General features: G+C 43.4%; 2 protein-coding genes across 5 annotated transcripts in view; both read right to left on the reverse strand.

The window, feature by feature from the left end:
• The window catches only part of LOC147897250 (Nucleic acid-binding, OB-fold-like protein), a 174,810-nt gene that overhangs the window by 127,781 nt on the left and 21,471 nt on the right, over positions 1-25,558 (reverse strand). The gene's annotated exons all lie outside the window — the stretch shown is intronic.
• LOC147897252 (flowering time control protein FCA-like) overlaps positions 1-25,558 on the reverse strand; it is a 139,337-nt gene that overhangs the window by 97,904 nt on the left and 15,875 nt on the right. For all 4 annotated transcript variants that reach the window (XM_087380709.1, XM_087380708.1, XM_087380710.1 and 1 more), the window contains exon 2: positions 5,815-5,885. In XM_087380709.1, coding sequence (XP_087236835.1) covers positions 5,815-5,885 — 71 coding nt within the window. The remainder of the gene's footprint in view (positions 1-5,814; positions 5,886-25,558) is intronic.

The raw sequence follows: 25,558 nt of genomic DNA on the forward strand, positions 1-25,558 counted from the left end.
AGGGTAAATCTCAGATTTGCACACACTTGCAAGTGTTGGATTTGGAGTGGTTTATGCCCTTGCTGTAAATTGCAAAGATGGGAGAAAATTCTCAAATTACACAAATTGTGGGTGAGAAACTCACCAAATATAATTATAGTGGTTGGTACATTGGTGTCGCAACCAGGAAGAACTTGCAAAACTTTGATATGATAAGAATTTGCCTCCGAGAAAGAGGCATTCAACATTAACAATTTTCAAAGTAGGCCAACAATCAATTACCTCAAATCTTATTGAAACCCATAGAGATGCTATCTCACGAAATGACGAGCACCAAAATGGTTCAAGAAATCATACTCGTAAGCATTCTTGGTGTAAAGGTGATTTTCTCTAAAACCTATAAAAACTTGTCAAAGATGCTGCTTACGTTCGATCAATGATATGCTGAAAACCAAGATCTCCTTCAATACGTGATGAGAACTTGCCAAAATAAGGCCAAAAGATCTCATTCATTAACATTATGAATGTTGCCAAGCATTGTTTAACCTTAGTTACCAAGAAACAAGAACATTCAAGAAAGTCGAATGCAACAACGGAAACGTTTACAGAAGGGGCAATGTGGACCCTGAATGAGAATGCCATATCATATGACATGTTAGAAATATACAACGCCAAGGGGGGCAAGAAAGAGAGCTTCAGAGAAGAGAAACTTTACCGAAGGCAAGAAAGTGGAGGGTACAATCTCACAGAAGAGTGAAGGAAAGAGTCAAGTAGCGTCTATAAAAGGCCCCCAAACCCTATGAGATCAAAAGACCAAGTCGACATGGAAGTACCAACCTCAGGGGAGGACAAGAGAGGTCTCTATCACACCCTCAAAAAAAACAAATAAAATAAAGTACTACTGAAACTAGGAACGACTGGGAAGACTACATGTGTCAAGAGTTGTTCATGTCTTGTCTTTACATGTATCGTGAATTAATTGTCATATGAGTAGCCAAAGCTCCATGTGGGGCCCACTAATGACCCATCGAGAGTCCTATTCTCCCTAGGGTTGGTCTTAGATTAACTATTGCCATCCTATACTCCTCTTTATAGGAGCATTCTACAGGATGGTGTGAGGCTCCTAGCTCCTAGATGCTGCAATCATAGTACCCCTTATATGACAAGTGCTTGCACGACCTGTGTCCATCCTCCTACTAACCTAGCATGCTTGAAAGTCAGGTCTTCTCCTCAGCCTCTTTCAACATCTCCTAGCTTGTACACACATTTTATTTGTGAGAAAAAATATTTTATTGCTGTAAAATAATTACATTCATAGTTACTTCAAAGTGGAGTAACTACTACTCAACTGAAATTCTCTGTATAAGCTGTATATACATCATGATCAATCAAATGAGTCTGGCAGCAATCAAAGAATGATTGCTGCAGAGATCGTTTGAAAAAAACAAAAGATGAAAAAAGAGGATTACCAAAGACTCTATGATTTCTGTCCATCCATAGAGTCCACAGTGCCCAGTAGCGCACCCAGAGAAAAAATAAATCAAAACCCTGTCTAGCTGGATGAACTCCAAACAACCAGAAGAACCTACCAAAAGTAACAGTAGGAAACCTCGCTCGAAGCCTCTGTCGGATGAGAGCGAGGAAATCACAAGTGTGTGGACAATGCCAGAAGATGTGAAGCACAGATTCAGCAGAATGTAGACATCTGTGGCAAACAGCCGGAGCAATATGTCTATGCGCGAGTAACTGCCCAGATGGAAAAATGCCAAGTATGACTCGCCAAAGAAAAAGCTGTTGCCTAAGAGGGACTTTATAATGCCAAAGGAGACGCAACCGCTTTCTCCACCACTGTAGTGGACGATCCATATGCCAAACAGAATTTGCTCTGTCAGAAATCCAAGGCGGAAATAATAACACTTAATATAGAGAGGGCACCAAGATATGTGAAAGCTTCAAAGGACGGGCTGAAGAGGAAGAAGAATGTAGAGTCCAATCCTCAAGCCTATTCTGAAGTTTCAAACGAGGTACCGGCAAGAACGGTTGGAGCATTTGTGAAATCTGATGCCAGAAAACGACGATAATGAGCTCCCAAACCATATTTGCTAGCAACCATAGAAAAAGATAAAAGAGTGTCATCATCCTGAAGTACATCCGCCACAGAAGAAATGCCTTTGAAAGAGAGACAAATAAGAACGCCTGGGTTCTTGTATGGTCAAAGGAGGGTGGAATACTTTGGACCAATAAATATTCTCTTCCCTCAAAGAATTTCCCGACAAAGAATCCCTACCATGCCATTCCAAGTGACATAAAATATGCTTCCAATCAAGAAGCAAACGAGAGACAAAAGGACAGCCTCTGATCTTGCCTTGAATAGAGCCAAAAAGGAAATCCCACTGTGTAGGCTGCCAATGCCCAAAAGCAGAAGTATCAATATGCAATAAAAGAGAGCGGATCATGAAAGCCCAAGGCTGATCCTCTTGCATAAACTGCAACATCATTTTCCCCCTGTGAGCAAGTATATGCATTTGAATATTGAGTATGTTCAGTCCCCCATGCATCTTTGGAGAGCAGAGACGATGCATAGAGAGTAATCTGAGACTTTTCTTGCCATTTTTTGAGCACCAATCAAGAAGCAAACGAGAGACAAAAGGACAGCCTCTGATCTTGCCTTGAATAGAGCCAAAAAGAAAATCCCACTGTGTAGGCTGCCAATGCCCAAAAGCAGAAGTATCAATATGCAATAAAAGAGAGCGGATCATGAAAGCCCAAGGCTGATCCTCTTGCATAAACTGTAACATCATTTTCCCCCTGTGAGCAAGTATATGCATTTGAATATTGAGTATGTTCAGTCCCCCATGCATCTTTGGAGAGCAGAGACGATGCATAGAGAGTAATCTGAGACTTTTCTTGCCATTTTTTGAGCACCAGAAAATTTCCATGATAGCAAACATAAAGGAAACCAGATCTACTTTAGTAGAAAAAGCTAGGATCTATCGACAAGGCAATGAAATTACAAGTCTTTAATATTACAGTGGATGCCTAGAAAGAGGAAGCAATACCTTGGGTCCATATCCTAGCTCAGAGACTTAGCAAAAATAAAGTATCTCGTAAGGCTGTCCTCAAAAATAGTAGCTAAGATGGTGAAGTCCAACACTCCCAAGGAATGCTTTCCTCACATGAAGGAGATATTCTTTGCAATTACATAACAAGCCCTTCATCAATGACCTCTTGCACTAGTCAAGATAATGTGCTTTTCCTCTCGGCTACGAATGATAGCTGCATATGGTCATCTTAATTAGGTAATGGAGAAGAAGACAACACAAGCTAAAACATAAATTTCCTAAGCTCCTTGCCGTTATTCAAGTTTTGCCCTCAACTTTGTGAGCACCCAATCAGTTTGTTGAGAACGAGTGAGCCCCCAACCTATAGGATAGCTAAGATGTCGAATCAATTGAGAAGTTGAAACAATTTCCCCAAGCCACAAAAGACTATGCCAGTGTTTAGCATGCAACGGCAATAATTTTGATCTCTGAAAATTGACACGAAGACCAACAGCCAAACCATATGTAGAAAGAGCCTGCATAATCATGGAGAGATCGCTCCGAGTATTTTTCGTAGTAAAGAAAGAATCATCACCATATGCTTGAGCGATCATGCTACAACCGCCAGGAATTTCCAATCCGTGCAACATGCCAGTGTCCAAAAGGTGGTCCATATATTGAAGCATTGGATGAGTGGCTATGGCAAAAAGTAAAGCACTGAGGGGACATCCTTACCGAACAGAACAACCAAGAGTCCAGGTTGTAGAAATATCTCCTGAAAGAATGCAGGCAGCTTTACTATCTTGATATAACCAATTGATAACCTGCTACATTTTTCTGCCAAATCCCAATGCCTGCATAGTTGATGAAATAAAGTCCCACTTAACAATATCAAAGGCTTTGGCAATATCAACTTATAATAGCAAAACATCCTGCTGCATATATTTTGTTTATTCAATTCCAACATAAGCATTAGCAATGTTATCTGTGATATGCCTACGCGGAAAAAAACCATATTGCGCAGGATGCAACCCATCATGTAAATAACCTTTGAGCCGATCAACAATCATTTTAATAGTGACTTTGTAAATGACTGGCATAAGCGTGATAGGTCTCCAATCAACCAAAGATTCACAAATTTGCTTTTTTGGAAGGAGTTTAACAAGACCTCTCTTCCATGTGTTTGGCATTTTCTAATTTTGCCAAGCAGAGTTCACCATATGCGGCAATGTATGCTTCAAAAGAGGCCAATATTCTAGAAAAAACTCAACTGTAAGACCATCCCATCCTGTAGATTTCCATCTACCATAGGATTTGATTGCATCTGACAATTCCCTCTCCGTAAAAGATTCCTCCAATTTCAAAATTTGAGTAGTGGAAATAATAGGAGAAACATGCTGTAAAAGTGAATTTCTTGCAGACAGAACCTGCTACGAGGGAGAATCTGCAGAACCAAACTGCTGAGAGAAATGATGTACACAAACAGAAGCAAGCTGTGACCGTGATGTAGTCCATGAGCCATCAAGTAGAAGCACCCTGCAAATGTTTGATTTTAATCTCTTCTGATGCAAGCTTTTAAAAATTTATTTAGAAGAGCAACCTTTATCTGTAAAAGCTCTTTGTCTTGCTCTAGTCTCCCATTTAGCCAGTTTCCTGTGATCATTGATTTGAAGACAATGTCTGGCTTGGCATAGTGTTGTTTGCTCATGCAAAGACAATGGATGAAGATGGCTGAGTTCAGTGAGGTCTTGACAAGTCAATTTGGCCTGCGCAACAGTTTCTCTCAGAATCTTCATGTAAGACTTGCCATAATCTCTAATTACAACTTGCATTTTGGAAACAAAAGAATCCCATGCAAAATCAATATCAAAATGGCTCTGAGAAGATAGCTTGTACACACACACACACACACACTTTTTTCTTTGGTGAAAATTTTGATGCCTTATATTACAAAGTAGCTTCCTTGAATGGAGAGCTCAAGAGTACAACAGCAGAAGATCTCACTATATGACAAGTATACATTGTAGTCTATGTAATGAGTTTGCAGACAATCAAAGAAAGATTGCTGCAGAGAACTTTTGAAAAAAAGGAAAGTGGAAAAGAAGATCACCAAAGACTATGATTTCTATCCTTCCATAGAGTCTAGAGCGCCCAATAAGGAACCCACACACATACATGTGTGTGTGTGTGTGTGTGTGTGTGTGTGTGTGTGTGTGTGTGTGTGTATCTATATACATATATATACATACATATGTATGTATGTATGTGCGTATGTGCGTATGTACATAGATTTATTTATATATATTTTTTTATTTATTATATAGATAGATATGTCTTGATAAACAGAATTGTAAAGATAGATCGATACATCTATCTATCTACCTTACATAGCTACATGCATGCATACATACAGTTTATCTATCTATCTTACATACCTTCATGCATACATACATACATACATATTCATACACACACACACATAGAGAGAGAGCGAGAGAGAAGATTTTCATATTAATCTTCAAATAAAACAAGCACAAGTTATAGTCTTTGCTCTTCGATGGAACACTAGCTAACCCCAAAAAAACAAAATGTAAGATATGTCAAAAAATTACAGAAATGACGAGTTCAGGTGTATGCATAAAAAACAAGCTGTTTTCACTACTTTCAACTAATCATTTGTACTAAAGCACGACTTCCATTTGCTCTTTTTATTCACAGAGAACCTCGTTAAAAACCAAGTATACCCTATACAATGAAGTTACAATCCAAAGAGATTTTTCTATTTGCAGTTCACCTCTTCCTCAGTCGTCAACTTGGTTGCAGAATCAACGAAGAGCTCTGCAAAGCTCCCTCCATCAGAAGTTTCTATTCACGCAACAAAAAGTTATCAAACGTACAAAGAAAAATTTCCATGCAATTTAATACTAACTTGGACAGCTAAACTAACAGCATGAAAACTAAGACAAGTTGTTATGATAGAACAACACTCATGCACTTAACACTTACATGCATGCTTAAATTTGAGTGTAACCGGTGCACACAAGGTCTGTTTAACAACTCTCTCCAAATTCAGACATACTTGTGTACATACATGCATATGGCATTTCTGTGTACATACACACATTTAACATTTAGACAGCATTATGTCGTTTAACAACTCTATCCAAATTCACACACACTTGGGTGTACATATACGCATATGACATTTATACAGTATTATGTATACTAGCCTTTGTGTGGCATCATCCTCTCTCTCTCTCTCTCTCTGACTTTCTGTAGGGAAAGTGCTCAAGACTTTCTGTAGGGAAAGTGGGCTGCAAGTGAATGTCGGAAAAACAAAGATGATGGCAGTCTGTACCAATCAGCCAGAACATCCCCCGAGATCACCTTTGATGGACAGATTATTGAGTATGTCAGCACCTTCAAATACTTAGGGGTTGATATCCCGGCAAATCATAGATGGTGGCAATGTATACACAGAAGGATGGACACTGGCTAGGGGAAGTACTACCAGTTTGAGAATGACTGCAGGCACACTGACACCAATGCCGCCTGAAAAGGTCACCATGCAAGAGTTTCAGCTGTCTTTACTGAGCACTTTGCAAACTCACTGGCTGACAAGTGAAAAGAGGGTAAAGCTGGAATATTACCAAGACAACATAAATCCCTCATGTTGGTCTACATAAATGTCCATAGAGACTCATGCTCAGCCTTATATTAGCACACCTATCCCCCTTCTATATCGCAGAAACATAGCCAGGTTTCGTACCAGATCTCATACATTTGCATTTGAGAAGGGAGCTTGGATGCATCAGCCCACACATGCTAGAGTCTATACCTTTTGTGACATGCAGACAGTTGAGACGGAGGCACATGTGGCTCTACAATGCCCCCGATATGCACATATCAGGGAGGACTACCAGCAGATACTAGAGGACTCCGCTCAGCTGACATCAGTTCTCTCTACTGCCTCTCCAGCAGCATTGGGATCTTTTATCACTCGTCTTTTTACCTGGCGTCAGGAACTCATAGACTCCTGACCCCTCTCCTTGAGGAGACTCTATTTTATATTGTATTGAGACGGGTCCCATGGGTCATTTTTGGCCCCCCGAGGACGTTAATAGACTCTACTTCTACTTCTACTTCTACTTCTACTTCTCTACCTCTACTTCTGTCTCTGTGTGTGTGTGTGTGTGTGTGTGGGGGGGGGGGGGGGGGGGGGGTGCGCGCATGCGTGTGCAGGACCTGCCTAAGCACAAGCGAGCCTGCAAGCACAAAGAAAACGACCAGAAAACAACATCAGCCCTTGCTGAGAACTGAACCAGGCCTGCAGAGATCAAGAACTTCAAGAATCTGTAATGGACAGTCGTTAATGCCTTGCACAGCAATATAGAAGCTCTTTTGGAAGGTAAAATCTATAGCTACAAGGTGGTGAAATGCACAGCTCACCTGAGAAAAAGACCAGAGGGGGAAAGGAAAGGAAATACCACTCTTTATGGATGAGCACTCAGAAGATTAATGACCAGCACACCAAAGCATGCATTGCCAAAATGAAAGAAGTTTATAAAATGCAGGATGCAGATATTGAGAACTTGCAAAAAAAGATAGGGGAAACCACTGAAGAGACCATGCATATGAGCAAGTGGAAAACTGAAATGCAAGTACAGCTGGGGATTCAAAGAGGCAAAATGCAAGAAGAAATGACCTGGATAATGGATGCTAAGTCCAGCCAACATGTCCTAATGATAAAGGAATTGGAAGCTAAAGTTATCAGCCTACAAGCAAAAAATGAGTTCCTGAAAGCACGCACCCAAATGGAAGAAGGTGAGATCCAGCCACCTTTGAATGGGGAATTGAGTATGCTGGAGGAAAAAGTGAAAATTTTACAAGCACTAGAGGGGAAGGGGACACACTAGAGGAATTCAAAGCAGAGAATGCAAAGCAGCCTTACAAACCACCATGCAAGGGAAATATGAATAAATGTCTCAGCAAAGAAATGAGGCAAAAGCAAAACAAAGAGAGGACTGAAGTGGTCAAGAAGGGCACATCAGCCCCAAAAAAGGAATTTATTTCTGATGCCTTAAGGGAGGAGAAAAGAAGACACCATAAATCATTGAATGTCCTTGTTAGAGGCCTACTAGTGGGCGACACCCCGATGGCAGATGCCAAAGCATTGATCGCCAAGATGGGCGTCAACGTCACCTTCGAAGGGGCGCAAGGGTGATGAGCCATCAAGACCTATGGTTGTGAGATTCAGGACTGCAACAGATACGTCCACTTTTATGAGCATGAGGGCAGCATTGAAGGGGACGAGGGCATATCTAGATTATGATCCTACGCTTTTGCAGCAAGAACATCGTAGAGAGGGGATGGTTCAAGTTATGGCACCAAGACAGGAAGGGAAATGGGCTGTATACAGAGATGCCAAAGTCATCATATGGGAGAGGGCCAAAAGCGAGGAGAGGGAAGAGAAGGATGCAGGCAGCACATGACAGTGTCGGACTGATAGGATGGTGCCACACAACAGAGTAAGAATGGTTGTGTGGAACTGTAATGGCACTCTTTGGTCTGACCCAGGAGGCTTTTCAAAGACGTACACTAATAGAGATATCATTTTCTACATTGAGACACACCACAAGAGTCCAGAGAGAGGACTGCCTACAGTAACAGGATACACATGGGAGTCAGCTTACAGGTAGGCATTGAGGAGAGATACTGGAGTCCAACGCTTTGCTGTCCTCTTCAAATCACACCTGAGGCCGCTCATTTCTGTGATGCATAGAGAGGAGCATGCACGACACTTGTGCATTCAGATCCAGCTACATGATGCACGGGCGATTTTCAGTGCAGTGTGCTACTTTCCCCCAGATACATCATCATATGCTCATGAGATCACCATGGAGGGGCACAGCCCATCTAAGACGATATATGATTACATCACTCAATTCTCTAGGCAAGGGGAGATTTTCCTACTAGGTGATTTCAATGCACGGGCGGGGAGCAAACAAGTTAACCTGCTTGACTTTGGAGCTGACGCCCTCAAAGTACCGAAGATTGATCCACCAGAGCTCGTGACAGCGAGACATTCAGAGGATACATAGGTCAGGAGGTACGGCCGACACCTACTACAAATGAGACCAGTGCATAACCTGATCATATCTAACGGCCTTCTCAGATGACTGTCATCCGGAGGGCTCAATTTACTTCCCACATGGAGAGTGGACGAGCACAGTGGACTGCCCGATGGGCTCCCTAGCCTTACGTGCATGCGTGCGTGTACGAGCGCGCGTGTGCATATCTTCCTAAGACTAGAATATATCCAACCTTTATGTACACACACACACTTTTTTTTTTTTTGGGTAAAATCCAGTGCATTGTATTTATATTCTCATAAATTTACAAGATGGGAAGTCTCCAAAATGGAGAGTATCCCAAAGATCAGAAGCATAGAAAGAAAAGCTCTATGCAAGAAGCATGTAGATCACCCTCGTGGCAGGCATCATATAAGGATTGCCGCAATGAGGCTCGGAAAGATTCATATGACTTGTAAATCTGCCGGCCCAAGTATGCCAACAACAACAATCTGTGACCTAGGGGAGTGTGCGAGCTTGGCCAAATTTAAATTGTGGAAGGGGGATTGACAACAACAATGAGTTTTTAGGTCTCCTTCAATGGGACATAGACAACACATGGGTCTTCTAGACCAAGGGGAAGCATATGAGCTTTGTCAAATTGAAACATAGAAGTAGGATTTAAAACAATAGTGAGCATAAAACACAAATGAGAGGGTGCGAAAGGAGACTACACCAGAAGAATTGAATAATTGCATTGCTTTATCGTCATTCACAATGAATATATACGACCATGTTAGGGTTCATACATGCCAATCTATGATCGGCCGGTAAACACAATCTATCTAGATGTAAATCTGAGCATAAGAGATAGACACACACATGCATGCGTATGCCGTTGTGCTCTTTGTTGCTTCTAAACGGGTTTTGGCATGGAAGCCGGAACAGAGACAGGAGAAGAAAGATGAGGAACAGGCGAAGGAGTAACAGGAAGCATGGATGTGGAAGTAGAAGGGCAAGCGCGCACGCGCACGCGCACACACACCCACACATTTTTTTTTTCATGGAATCTTTGAATCATTATATTACAAAAAAGCTATCCCAAAAAAGGGAAGCTGAAATACATCAAGAGAAAATCTCACTGTAGGAGGAATATACATCATGAGTAATAGAATCAGATTGCAAGCAATCGAAAAGCGATTGCTGCAAAGAATATCTAAAGAAAGAGAAAGTGGAGAAAATGGGATCACCAAAGACCCTATGATTGCGATCCTTCCATAGAGTCCAGAGTGCCCAATATCGAACACACACACACACACACGCACGCACACACTTTTTTTTTGGTAAAATCCAGTGCATTGTATTTATATTCTCATTAATTTACAAGATGGGAAGTCTCCAAAATGGAGAGTATCCCAAAGATCAGAAGCATAGAAAGAAAAGCTCTGTGCAAGAAGCATGTAGATCACCCTCATGGCAGGCATCATATAAGAATCGCCACAATGAGGCTCGGAAAGATTCATATGACTTGTGAATCTGCCGGCCCAAGTATGCCAAATTATGCTCATTCCAGATTGTCCAAAGAGCCCAATATCTCACCCATGAGAGAAATAGTGAGTATTGAGACAAAGACCTCATAAATCTGCCAAATAACCAAAAATGTTTCCCAAATCTCTGACTCGGGAAACGGAGCCGAAGATGATCTGAAATTCTCCCAAGGACGTCCCTAGAAGACGGGCAGTGCCAAAGCAAATGAGGGACGGTCTCTGAAGGAGCCTCACACCGTAAACATGTGGATGGTGCAATGTGACGTTTGGCAAGTGTGATTCCCACTGACAATGTGCCAGTCATGCATCTCCAAAGAAAAAATCTTTGTTGCAAAGGCATTTTACATCTCCATAATATTCGGAGATTCTTCCGCCACCATGAGAGGGGCTTCTTGATATGCCACAAAGTATTAGCATATTGCTGAATCCATGGAGCAGGCTGAAGAAGCTTGTAGGCTTGGATGGAGGTCAAAGCAGGCAGAGGAACAAGATGAGAGCATGTAGCAGAGGGTTGCAATTGCCAATCCATAAGCCTGTCTGTGTCAGCCACAGGAGGAACAAGTAGAAGAGCATGTAACAGATCAGCAATTTTCTTCCATATCGACCTATGATGCATTCCCAATGCATAGGAGGCAGTGGCTTGAGGAAAAGATAAGACATAACCCTGATTATCTACCACATCATTGATGTATCTAATTCCCAATTTCATGAGATTATATGCCCGAACAGGTTTCTGTAAAGCAAATGGAATGTCAAAGATGGCACTCCAATGAAGACTTTCTTTTTCTCATTGAGTTTGTCCCCGAGCAATTATCAAGAGCCCATTTGACCTTGGAAATTACTTGTTTCCAGTCAAGTATCAGAGCAGTAGAGAAAGGGCAGCCATGAATCTTCCCTACAAATCTCCCAATGACAACCTCCCAATGATCACTAGTCCAATGGCCATAAGCAGATGTCCTCATGTTGACACACATGGATGCTATCATACAAGTCCATGGCAGTTGTTGACGGAAAAAAGTATGGAGCGTAGTTGCCTTCCTTGCAAGTACAAGATATCTTACATTGAGAACATTGAGTCCCCCATGCATCCTAGGAGAGCATACCATTTCCATCTTCATCAGTCTCAATGCTTTCACAGCAGTTTTTGTCCTTCATAACAGCTCCATAGCTTGAGACATAAAGGTTGAAATATCTCTGGAGGACCAATGTAGCAAAGGCACAAAGAACTGAACATAGGACATTACAATGGACTGTACTATTCTGAGCCTGACATGAAGTGGCCAAGTAGAAATTTTCCAATATTCCAATTTATGTTGAAGTCTTTGGAAGATCCATTTTAACTGCTGCTTCCTGGTGATATGCCATCCTATAGGATATCCCAAATGCCTGACTACATCTTTGGAATGTACTACGTGACCTGGCCAGAGAATAGAATGCCAGTCACATTGTTTCAGGGGAAGCAATTTAGATTTGTCAAAGTTGACATGCAATCCCACTGCTAATCCATACAATGATAGTGTGGTCATTAGCATGTGAACTTCCCGGGGAGAGTTCTTTGGCATAAAGAAGGAATCATCAGCATATGCTTGTGCCAAAACAGATGCAGCCCCAGGGATTATAAGACCAGTCATCTATCCTGTGTTTGTAAGATGATCAAGATACCCAATGTCCATGACCGAGATAGATGACCCCCAAGAATGCACTGAGAAGTAGAGCCAAAATAAAGCCAATAAATTGCATTTGCTATCTTGGGACCAAAGCCCAACTTTGTCATGATTTGAGAGATAAAATCCCATTGAACAGTGTCAAATGCCTTAGTGATATCTACCTGCAATATGAGCACATCTTGATGCGAGTACTTAGCATATTCAATTGCAGTCAATGCATTGGAGATATTGTCATGGATTTGTCTTCGCGGCACAAACCCATACTGATGTGGATGAAGGCCCGCATTCAGAATCCCATGAAGCCTATACACAATCATTTTGGCAATGAGTTTGTAAACTACAGGCATCAAAGTAATAGGCCTCCAATCTGACATATGGTCACACAGATTTTTTGGGCACAAGTTTGATTTTCTTGCCAGGCAACATTGATCATTTGTAAAAGGACATCTTTCAAATCATCCCAGAAAGAAATATAAAATTCCACCGTAAGACCATCCCAGCCAGGGGACTTGTATTTGCTGAGGTGGGACAATGCATTATCAAGTTCTGTGTCAGTAAAAGGTCTCTCCAATGTAAGAGCATCATCCCTTTCCACTATCTCAGAAACATATTGAAGAAATTCAGTCCTCGCATCAGTCATTTGATTTGATGGGGAGCCAGGGGTGGAGAACAATTTCTGGAAGTAATTTTGGCATTCATCTTGAAGATCAGAGAAAGAGTGCGTCCAAGAGCCATCTAGCTTCCTTACCCTTAGGCATGAGTTTTTCGTTCGAGTAGCACGCAAGCCCTGGAAGAAGGCTTTTGATGAGCACCCCTTATCCATGAGGGGCTTTATTCTTGCTCTAATCTGCCATTTATGCAATTTCCTCTGATCATTATCAATCAGTTTGATCCGAGCATGTGAAAGGGAATCATTTTCTGATTCAGAGAGAGGCCTTAAATGTGAAAAATCAGTCAATTGTTGTGCTGTCCTTTTTGCCCATTTGACCTCATTCCTCCATTTAGCCATATGCCAGTTTCCTTACTCCCTAATGACATTCTGTATACCAGAGACAAAAACTGTCCCAAGCATAATCCATGTCCTCCTGGGCATGCAAAGACAAGGGATGAATTGCAAGTCTGATCATTTGCTGGAAATATTGATGTCGTAGATAAGCCTGATTAACACACACACACACACACACACACATATATACATTACATACGTGCGTGCGTGTACAAGCGCCCGTGTGTGCGTATAACAAGGTGAATGGCATTCAAAAGGCCTGCCCGACACACGTCGTCTTTCTCCTTCAAGCTGTCACACAAGGAACAACCCGGCTTATTGTAAAGAATTAGTCATTTCTTAGCTGTTGGACACTCGGGGGTAGCTAATGCACAATGTAAGAAGCTGAAAGGTTTGATCGGCACTCAGAGAATAACGCCTGCAAGAGTTAGCGGTGGAAGAAGCAGGGGATGCGAGCAGGAAAGAGTTTGTAAGGAGTTGTTGAAAGCCAGCGGCGCAACAAAACATAAACATATGAGCAAAACATGAACATCGAAGATGCTCTAGCACCAGAGGAAGCGCAAGGTGGCAATGAATAAATCAAAGAGAGAGAGTGGTTGAGAAGGAACGCTGCTGTATTTTTTAAAGGAACGCTGCTGTATTTTTTACACTGAGAGGCACGAGAGTGCAGAGAGAGGATTGCCTACAATAACAAGATACACACGAGAGTCCGCTTATAGGAAGACATTAAAGAGAGATACTGGAGTCCGAGGCTCGGGAGCTGCAGCTATCCTCTTCAAATCACATCTGAGGCATGTGATGTGTAAAGAGGAACATGCATGACACATGTGGATTCGCATACAGCCACAAGATGCACGGGCCATTTTCATTGTGGTGTGCTACTTCCCCCCAGATACGTCATCATATGCTCATGAGGTCACCACACAGAGGCACAGCCCATAAGAGACGATATGTGATGACATGACGGAGTTCTCTAAGCAAGGGAAGATTCTCCTTTCAATGCACGGACGGGAAGCAGACAAGTTAACCTACTGGACTTCGGAGCTGACCCTCTCAGAGGACCGGAGATTGACCCAGTACAACTCAGGATTGTGAGACACTCGGAGGATACATAGGTCAAAGGATATGGCAGACCCCTATTGGAGATGGGAGCAATGCATGACCTGATCATATATAATGGCCTTCTCAAATGGCCGTCATCCAGAGGTTTCACTTGCTTGCCGCATTGAGGGGGGACGAGCACAGTGGATTACATGATGGGCTCCTCTACCTTTGTGACACATGTATGTACATGACCTCATGGTCCCTCCCCCCCCCCACTTGGCACAGACCACTCCTATTTAGCATTTAGCATATCAACCACGACGCTAGGAGCAAGACGGGACCCGCCCGCCTCCACCCGTATTCGAATACAATTTGACCATGCCTAGGATGCAGTGTATAAGAGACACTTGTCTAATGAGTCACCGACCCACCTGGGAGATGATGCAAACCTTGCCCATGCCTTGAACACTTTGGCCTTGGTGATCCGGGATGCCACTATCAAGTCTTTTCCCACGATTCAATCTACAGCCCGATGCCAACCGAGAAGGTGCCCTAGAATCCACGTTTTGATTTTGAGTGCCATGAGATGAGATCTCCTCATACGAGAGCAAACTCTAGAACACCTGACAAGACTAGAGGCACAACGGATCTATCGGTGTGGACACGACGTAGGAGGTGGGTATTTCTCTCACGCAGGATGGATGGTGATTCGATCTTTTCGAGGAGGTGATGCCACCTTTGCATAGGGACTCCTATATGAGGGGAAGTCACCATTTCCCATCGCAGACCCTAACGTGTGGCACACTTATGCGATCCCTTTATGACCGCCCAATGCAAACACCACTTGATATATTCCCAGACGCACCACTTGCAGATTGTTCACAGCACAGAATGTGCAAGCTGCATTATACCGGCTTCACAATCGAAGAGCCTAGGACCATGAGGGGGTACGCACAAAGCACTTCGCACATGGACAGGAGATCTTGGCCCCGAACCTAGCAAAGATGTTCAATCACGTTGTGTGCCACGGCTTCCCCCCCTCTTGGAGTACCACCACCATTGTGTTGATACACAAAGCAAGGGATCCCATGGATAATGGGAACCACCGCACACTCGTGATTGGTTATACATTGGCCAAGATCTATGGGTCAGTATTGGAGAGGATCATCAGCTCCTACACAGAAGCACAGGAATAACAAGCACTGGGGCAAGCTGGGTTCCGGAGACAGCATTCCCTTCTTAATCACATTTCACATTGCAGGCAATCATCGAGGAGACGAGATCGAGATCCCAGAAAGTCCACGCCGATTTTGTAGACTTTGAGAAGACCTTCGACATAGTACCACGGTCCCACATGAACAGGCGACTTTAGGAGATGCGAATCCCAAGAGTCATGATTTGGGGGATGATGAGTTTATATGAGTCAGTCAAAGGGAGAGTACGTGCCCCTGGAGGCTTGTCTGATTGGATCGAAAGCACAATAGGGATGAAGCAAGAATGCCTTCTCTCACCGACACTATTTGGGCTCTATATTGATGAGATCACGACTTTCAATAACCACCTAAGAGGCCCTCGGGTCACTGTTGGCTGATTTGATGATACAGATACTACTATATGTAGATGGCATAGTCCTCTTATCTTCCTCGGCAGCAGACCTACAGAGACACCCAGAGGCCCTAGAGGTGTTTTGCGGAGAGAGACCTGACAGTCAACCTTGGTAGACCAAGGTTATGATCTTCAACACCTCACAGGCAATGCTTCAGTGACAACTTCACATATCAAGGGGAGCCAAAGGAAACTGTACAATCGTACACTTACCTAGGGACAGTCTTTGTAGGCCCAATTTTCCACGATGACCCACGCAACCAAGGCACCACTTACACGAGGGCAAGGAGCAATGTCTCATGTATAGAGGTTATTGACCCCCGACGAAGGGATGGCTATTGAACACCCTAGTGAGACTAGCAACCATGTGTGCAGCACCATTCCGGGGGGGTGATCTAACAGTGATACTAAGTGGTAGAGCTTCGAGAGGTTGCAAGTGACTACGGGATCCAGGGTGATTCGGAGCAATCCCTCAGTCCCCCACTAGATGATACAGGCAGAGTTCGGCATGGCACCACTCCAAGTCGATGCCATCTTCCTATCTTCAAAGGGTTTGGACCTTACCTAGAAAGAGAGTACCGAGAATGACCTACTCCATCTCCATACGTCACGGACTTGGAAGGGGGGCTAGGAGTTCCCCACGAAGATCCAATTCTACAGTGATCACTTCCTGAGAGTATCGGAGGACACAGTGATTATCAAACCCCTAGTATCTGTAGGACAAATGAGTCTCACACATCTTGAGAACCCTCTTCATGAGAGAGGTGCGATTGTACAAGGATGCCAAGTGCTCCCAGATATTCTTAGCCACCGTCATGTGCTTCACATGATTAATCACCAAAGGAGTGCAGTTAAGAAAGATAAACGACCTTACCCTTGCATTGACACAGTCCCAGAGCTGAGACATGGTCTAGGCATCCTCCTGCTCCAGGATGCCAAGGTTGGATGCAAGGGGATCAGGCCCACCAAAATAAAGTCTGCAAATCATACGACTGTAACACAGACTCCATCATGGCCCGCCAAACTCCATAATTGAGTCCATCCAATTAACGGTCGATCGGGAACGTGGGCAAAACTAGAATTTTTGTCTTGCTCTCTGCCATCTTGGACAAGGTTGCCATGTCGGAGCGAAGAGGGAATGAAACTAAGAAGAGAGGGTAGATGGGATAGAAGGAGAGAAGGGGATGGACAGAAAGAAAGGGATAAGGAGATGGTGATGAAGAGGCTATGACCCTACAAGACCTTCACACCACGTTGTCCCGCCCAAAACCTCCCTAAAACACCCTTTAAAGTCTGTGTACCTTCCTTGACTTCCACAACCTCCTCACGAACACCTCCAAACCACATCCCTAAACCTCCTCCCTGTGTGCTGGCTCAACACTCACTCAACACCTCAGGTCTCTAGCCAACCATGGCTTTGCTGATACCATGTGAGATGAAACCTCCTTCGTAAAAGACAGCAAAGACACTCTCATTTGCTCTCCCTCTCTCAACAGATACACTAGGGCCCAAGACAATCATCGGTCTGGGCCCCCCCGAAGGTTTTTATTCATCAGAGAGAAAATGGAGTACATGAGTTCAGTGTGGAAGCTGTTCATACATAATCCAAAACGTGAAATCAAATTACATGAGCTCTCAAGCTCCCCTTCTTGGCAACAAGCCACTTGTCAATTTCTACATGACTTTCCTAATTACATGCCACTAAGGACAACTCTGGAGTCTTCGAAGCACTTGGTCACGCGAACCGCCTCCTAGACTCTTGTGTTAGGCTCCATTGCGCTTAGATGCGCTTAGCAAAATAACTCTTCCTAATACTTGCAACAATTAATTAAAGAGCACCACCATGGCACCCATTAATTGTTAGCGCTTTGCATGCAAACAATACACTGTGGACTAATTCTAGTCACGGTGGGCGTCCCCACTGAACAAGTGCACACATAGCAAATATAAATATATATTTTTTCTCTGGTTGACCGGAGTCAATGCTCTTGATTATAATTAAGGGGCTTTGACCAAGGGTCGAGGCGCCTTAATTATAGTCAAGTCTCTCCAACCGAAGTTGGCACATCTTGGTTAACCGCAGTTAACCTTCTTGGTATAAACCAAGTCTTCTTGACCGAGATCAGGCTTACTTGACCGAAGTCAAGTATCTTTGTAGGTAGTCAATTCTTTGACCAATAGAAAAACTCTTTTAACCATAATGAACCCAGATGGAAAACTCTTTAATTATGATCAAATAAATGGTCAACTGTACTTTGACTTAGGATATTTACATTGTGGTGACGTGAGAAGTGCAGCGGAACTGAAAGGCAGTGAACGGAAAGAGAGCCAACGTCACACACACACCAAACAAGAAAAGGGGAGAAAGAGATGAAGATCTGCAAGTGATCCCCCAAAGCGGTGGGGAAACCCTCTGCTATAGAAGACTACACAAGAGCTCACAACCCTGCTCATGAGGCACCACATTGAGATACCCTACAAGGAGTGAGGGGGGGCCTCTATATAGCCCCTCACCGTCCCTCCAATCGGCGGATGTAAGGAGGCTGACCTTGACGTAGGTGGAGCCGACTGTAGCTCCTAGGGGGCCAACCCCCTCTGCACTCTACAAAGGCTGGCAGACTGCCCTATAAGGGGCTGCAGCCCAGCCCTATGAGTGGGCTATGCCCCTGCCAAGCAGGCCGACTAGGGCCAGCTGCCACATGCCCTACAAAGGGGCTGCACCTAGCCATAAAAGGGGCTGCTCCCCCTGCTCGTGCACCCAACCAAACAGGCCTAGGTGGCTGACCACCAGGTCGGACCACCTCTGCCCATAAAAGGGCCATGGGGGTGGGGCTGCAGCATACAAGGGTGGCCACACAAGCCCCCTAAACAGCCAGCAAGATGTGCCTCCTCATAGGATGCCCTGTGTCACAGCAAGGGATCCTAGGATGGCCACACAGCCCACTGCATGTCAGCCCTACCCTAGACTACCCTGACGGGGGGCTGGCATCTCTCTGAACCCTAACCTAACCTCTCTCTGGGCGGGCACACCCACAACACAGGCCCTCTCTCTCTACAGTGACATCAGGAGATGCTGACCTCCAACAAAACTATGGCAAGACCCTGCAAAAATTCAGTTCTATAAACAGGGAATTAATCCAATGGATAGCTATGGGATGCAAAAACACCTTGGAGAAGACATATCCATGTTCAAAAGGCATCCTCGGATGATGCTGCAACCTGCATCATTCCACATAAGTACCAACCTCGTCTAAATTCAGTTTCTTTGTGGACTTGCTCCTCATTCACAACCACCACAGTTCCTGTTGGGACGCAAAAAACAAAGAGACAAATTGAATCCATTGGAGCTTTCAAATCGGACATCAAGGATATAAATCAAGTACTCTGTCCTGCTATCCAGACCTCCCAAACTGATTGGCATTTTAGCGCTTGGTACGGCTTTGTAGCCTAGTGTGAGTGCTAGTGTGGATGTGTTTCTACATACAACAGCATCAGAAGGATGCACAAAACTGCTTTGAAGTGGGTCCGAACAGCTGCAAAAATCACAGTAGCAGCTGAGAAAAGCTCTCTAACAAAAGTCACCAGAAATGAGCCTTCAGAAAGCTGTCTTGCAGGCTGTTTGAGCTCCAAAACTAAATAGACTGCTCCAAACAACTCCAAACACAGTCACAGTTCAGTACAGCAGCAGTAGGCAGCTCCTGGTAGCCTCTAGGAGAGGCACAGCGCTGTCAATAACTTAGAACAGCTGCAGGAAGAGTCGCACTGGCTGGAAACAGCAGCACAATCATGTGATCAGGCCAGAGTCGTTTCACTCTGATACCAAATCTTACGAGCTGAGTTCTTCCAATGTATGCTCATGTGTGACCCTCCAATAGGGAAAAGCACTCTCGTGAGAGAATTTGTTTCTGTGTTTGCCCACATGCAAGGTGGGAAGAAGTTACGGATGAATGAGATGTGACACCCTCCACATGAAGAGGTATATCCCTTCTTTCAAGATCACTCAAAGACCATCTTCCCATTTAAACCTACTCTTAACCTACCAGTTTAGATTTTTCTTTCTTTTGTAAAGTGGCTAGCCACAGAGAGAGAGAGAGAGAGAGAGAGAGAGAGAGAGAGAGAGAGAGAGAGAGATTAGGTTAAATTTCCACCACAGCACAACCTAACCAAAAAGAAGGGGGGGAGAAGAAGAAGAAAAACAAATAGACAAATGAAACACCAACGAAAACTCAATGAAACAATTACTATCATTATTAATTCTTTATTTGTTGCTTTGTTTAAATTTAAAATGATAATGAATGATAAAATAAGGGAATGGGAGGAAAAACATAATAAACAAATTTTGCATACATACGTACACACACACTGAGTAAAAGAAATTTTGCATTAAGAAAGCATTTACATTCATAGCTGTCCCATAGTGGGACAACTAATACTTATAACAAAATACTTACAACGATATAATGACCATAGATCCCAATAATGTCACCAGCTGAAATCTCTCTCTCTCTCTCTCTCTCTCTCTCTCTCTCTCTCTCACACACACACACACATATACTAGCTTTCTTATAGCTGGCAACTTGTTTTCCTTTTGTAATTTCATCGACAGCACCTTTTGGAAGCTGTTTGTATGATGTTTTCAAGCATTAATAGAATTTACCTTTTTTTTTTTTGGGGGGGGGGGGCTTGGGGGGGGGGGGGGGAATATATATATATAGATAGACAAACACACACACACACACAAGTTCTACCCCTATCTCTAAATCTGCCCCGACACCTTTTCTAAAGAATCTTATTATAGGAATACTAAGCCGCGAGTAGCCCACCCGCACACTGCTCTCCCGTCATTGAAGCATCAATGTTAGCAGCCATAGCCATGGCTGAAGTATCACTATTAAAGAAATGACAGCTTAAAGGCTAACTTTTTTGCTGTGTTTTTGGACAGTAAACATACATCGCATGCAAGAAATGCTTTGTACGTGTGTAATCTGAGTACGACAAAACATCATTATTAAAATACATTTCAGGTTACTCATCCAATTGCAATAAACGAAATGTTTACAAAGCAGAACAAAAATATTATTAATTCCGAACACATTAAAATCAATATAAGATGTCATTTCAACCATAGGCTCACAAAGATCTCCATGAAGAGCCAAAAGCTTTCCATTATATTGAAAATGGATTACGTGATTCAAATAGTCAATATTTACAAAAGGGAGTTTACAACAAAACAACTCCATTCCGAGTGAAATGTCAACCCTATCTAATCTCATAACATGGAAGGACAGCTCTTCAGAGTAGTTCTAGATCTCCACGCAAAGGCTCGGAACCATCTCCTCCCACGACCCACAAGCAACATGTGCGAGATAGATAATGTAGATGGCTACTGACAACCATAGGAAAGCCTAGCCTCTGCAAAAGAGAAGCATCAATAAAATTATGAGTACTACCATCATCAAATAGAACATGAACTACATGCCCATTAATATGACCCACCATGCTGATCAAATCATGGGGTCCAAACATATTAACATTGAAATGGCATTGCTCACAACTAGTATTTAAAGAAAAGACACCAAGACTAGCAATGTGAAGAGGACTACTTGGAATCACACTAGACTCTACCAAGTGAATAGTTGCCTTGCCCCTACCATGATTTAAAGTACACACGTTCAACAAATGACCATGCTTGTTGCATTTGAAGCAAAGTCCCTTCGCCCGGCATCAGCCTAAGTTGGAACCGGTTCAAGGCTTCTTGGCAAGAGGCTCCAAAGTTGTTAAGATAGCCTTTTCACGCTAGGTGTTGTCGGCTTGGCAATTCTTACAGTTGATCTTTTTCTTAGGCTTTCCACCATGACTAGCCAGCAAAGGTAATCTCTCTTTGTGTGCCAAAGCACTACCAAAGACCTTCGCAAAGTGAATTGCCTAATCGAGCATCTCAATATGAAGAGGGGAGAGGAGAAGAGCGGAGATGAGGAGAGAGGGCATGGCTAGAGAGCACACCACAAATGACTAACTGCTTCTCGTAATCTCGTTCCAGTAGCCCTTCAAAAGACTACCAACAAAGAAAAGGCAAAGAGACTATAGGCTAAACTCTGCTAATTGGTTGTAATCTCCATGAAATCCTAAATAAATGAATACAAAGTCTTTCCACCCTTGTTATGGTAGGCAGCCTAGGGGGAAGTTTTAGTTTCTTGAGCTCTCCTTAAGCCACATGTTCCAATTGTTAGCCCTTGATTTGTCTTTGATCTAAAGGCCTACAAGGCTCAAATCAAAAGCTTTGAAGAGGAAAAGCTAAGACCACTTTTTTAATCGTCGACCTTGACATCAAAACATACGATTTTTGGCTCCTCGTAGACAGGTTTACTGAGCCAGAAACCTCTCTTACAGTACTATTTTTTTGGATACCAAATTCTAGGATAAGTTGGCAGTCTATGATGGCTACTACAATTGATCACAGCAAAATCAGCAAAAGGTCGTATTCAGATCCACCTCTTATAGGAGGTAGCAGGCATCTTCCTTCCGTTGTTGCATGCATCCAAGGATTCCTCGCTCCATTAGCACCATCTCTCGCATTCACCTCTTGATATTTTGCTCTTGCCGCAAGTGCACTGACCAAAGGCTTGCCGTCAAAGGTTCCAAAATGCCTTCTAGCATGAATGGCGAAATCGGCTTCTAACAACAATGCATTACCGGTAGGAGACAAACTTTGTACTCAAATGCTCCATTCTCTTCAACCTCAGGGGCCGCTCTAACACTTCATATCCATTGATGGACGGCATGCCATTAGCTGCCACTTGTACAATTGTATACCCTGCGTCAGGTGAATCCTTATTGCTTTGCAGATCACAATTTATCTTATATTCGACTGTCTGTCTTTCTTCTCTGGCTACTCGTCTCCGAGGATTGATGTTTTTCGTGATACGTGCTTACACGCTGAAACAAAATTGAATGTGGACATTCCTGGACAACAAGTGATGGTTTACAACAATAGAGAGAAACAAACCTACGAACTATCACAGTTGCAAACACGAGACCATCAAATGAACTTGAGCACAAAGCCAAGAGTTGATTCATCTGCTAAAGAATCATGAAGGTTTCACATTCGAGAGCCACGTTAGCAATCGCAATTGTTACAGCTCCAAAACCAAATTCCTCTTGGATGTAAACGATGAAAGGTGTCAATTCAGCGTTGTGCATGCCTACGCTGATGGAGGCCCTCCTAATCATCGAGGTAGCTCGGACATTAGACTCTGAGATTTCAAGGGAGGAGCATGCGAAAGTGTCATTGGCATTTTGAAAGCAAAAATTTGTATCTGTCATCAAAGAAAAGAAAGCTCAAGATGCTTACGAAGAGCAGCATGACCATATCCAAAGAGTCCGGGAAAGATGGAGGACGCTTGAAGCATAGTCGAGTGTTATATTGAGGTATTTTTTCTTCATTGGAGGAGGATGTTTTTTCGGCATCGACTGCGAGCTTCTCAAGCATGGCCACATACGCGCGTGTCTAAAAAGGAGTGTACCTTTCTCTGGTGACGACACAGCACACGAAGTGCCGTCTGTAGCCGAGGCAGCAGAGGGCGCCAAGGGGAGAATAGGCAGGTTCTAAGCTGAAGGAAGACGCCTGCCACCTCCTTAATAGGCTGAAGCTCCTTTTCTACCTCAATGTTCTGCGCCTACCATGAAATCACAAGTAAGGCAGCAAAAGAGAGCGATTGGAAGGATGTGAGAAGGGCGTGCATGATATTGTAGGCCATCTCCTGGAGGATCTAGTGATGCCCTATAAACCATGGTATGTGCCTTGTAGGCATAAATATAGGCACTTGTAGTGCTAGTGCCTTTTAGGCCACATAGGACACTCAGTCCTATGTGACACCTAGCACACTTAGTCCTAGGTCTAGGTACTTGTACCTTGTCCTTTTTTTCATTATCCTAGTTTGATGTGACGGCTAATCCATCAACTCTTTTGCAACCTACACTCTCTCTTTTCAAACGATCCTACACTGGTATCAGAGCTAGGCTTGACTCGTCTTTCTGCCCCTGGACTCCCTGCTGTACCTGTCCGTACTGGATTTTGTACCTACGTCGTACAGGTCTTTACCTGCGTCATACAGATCTGTACCTACCATTGTACTTACGTAGTACAACTTTCGTATCTGCACCACCGTACGTTGGACTCCGTACACATTACTTCTTACGTACCTACGACGTACTTGTCTGTCCCGTACCAAAGCCACCGTACCTACGATACCGTACAGATCAATACTTGCATCGCCATACCGTCCGTACTGACCGTCGTACCTACTCCGTACAGTTCCATACTTCAATCACCGTACAGATTCGAATCTGCATTTCGTACAACCGTACAACGTACATGAGCAACCGTACAAATTTCAATCTACATCACCGTACAGCCGTACAACGTACAGCATAGTACATGCATCCGTACAACGTATCTGTATCCGTACAATCAGGTACCTGCATCTGTACACTGCACGTACTTGTTCCATACACTGCAATCCGTTCCTGCTCAGCACGATGCACCTGCAGTCCGTACAGCTTGTACTTTACAGTACATTATCAAAATTTGGGGCTTTTGAGGATTTTTGTTATCCTTATCTTCCTTCTACTGTTTGAAATCATTTCAAGACATTTCAACAGATTGGAAAGCCTAAATTTTTTAGGTCCATAGCTTGGGACAGGTGCACTTTTGCAGTCATTTTGTGGGCAGCAAGTCCTAATTCTGCAGTTGCAAGCCTTGAGGCTATATTTTTTTGGGATTTTCTCTGCAATTTCTCTTTTGATTGCAATACATTGGGACAGATTGGAGAACATTGAGTCACATCTGCAGGACATTGAGTCAGATTTTCAGACGTTCAGTCTTTTCTGCAAGACATCGAGTCGAATTCGCATACATTGGGTCACATTCGCAAAATTTGGGGCTTTTCTGCATTTGCCCTCTTTTTGGCCTATTTGCCCTCATTAAATTTGGGGCTTTTGCCAAATTTGCTGTTTTTGCAGTGAACATTGCCTGCCACAGTCACATTTGGGTCAGATCTGCATTTGCCCTTTGATTTGGGTCAGAAATTTGCAGATATTTGCTGTCATTTTTGGACAGCCAGCTTTTTGCAGTCATAGCCTTGAGGCTTTTGGGTTTTCACGTCTTTTTAAGGGTATCACATTTGCTATGGCTAGGAACAATCAAAATTTATTTGGAGTTCTTCGTGAAGATGATAAGTTGGATGGCACCAACTATCCGATGTGGTCTTATCTCATGAAACATATTCTTGTTGCAAAGCATTTGTGGAATATTGTTTCTGGGGTTGATCTGAGGCCAGCCAATGCTACAGTGGTTGCCTCTACTGCTGGTCCCTCTGCAGGGGGTACTAGTCCTGATGCCTCATCTTCTAGCACTCCTGCTACTACTCTTCCAACTCGGGAACAGACAAGATGGGATGCAAGAGATGCAAATGCACATTCATGTATTGCTTTATCATGCAAGAGAATCATTATTCCACACATCCGGTCTTGCAGGATAGCAAAGGATGCTCGGGATAAATTGGCTTCTCTCTATCAGATTCACAATGAGGCACGTGTT

The sequence above is a fragment of the Dipteris shenzhenensis genome, chromosome 10 (genome assembly GCF_047967505.1).
Source record: "Dipteris shenzhenensis isolate YYH24624 ecotype China chromosome 10, Dip_SZ_1.0, whole genome shotgun sequence".
NCBI classification, from domain to species: domain Eukaryota; kingdom Viridiplantae; phylum Streptophyta; class Polypodiopsida; order Gleicheniales; family Dipteridaceae; genus Dipteris; species Dipteris shenzhenensis.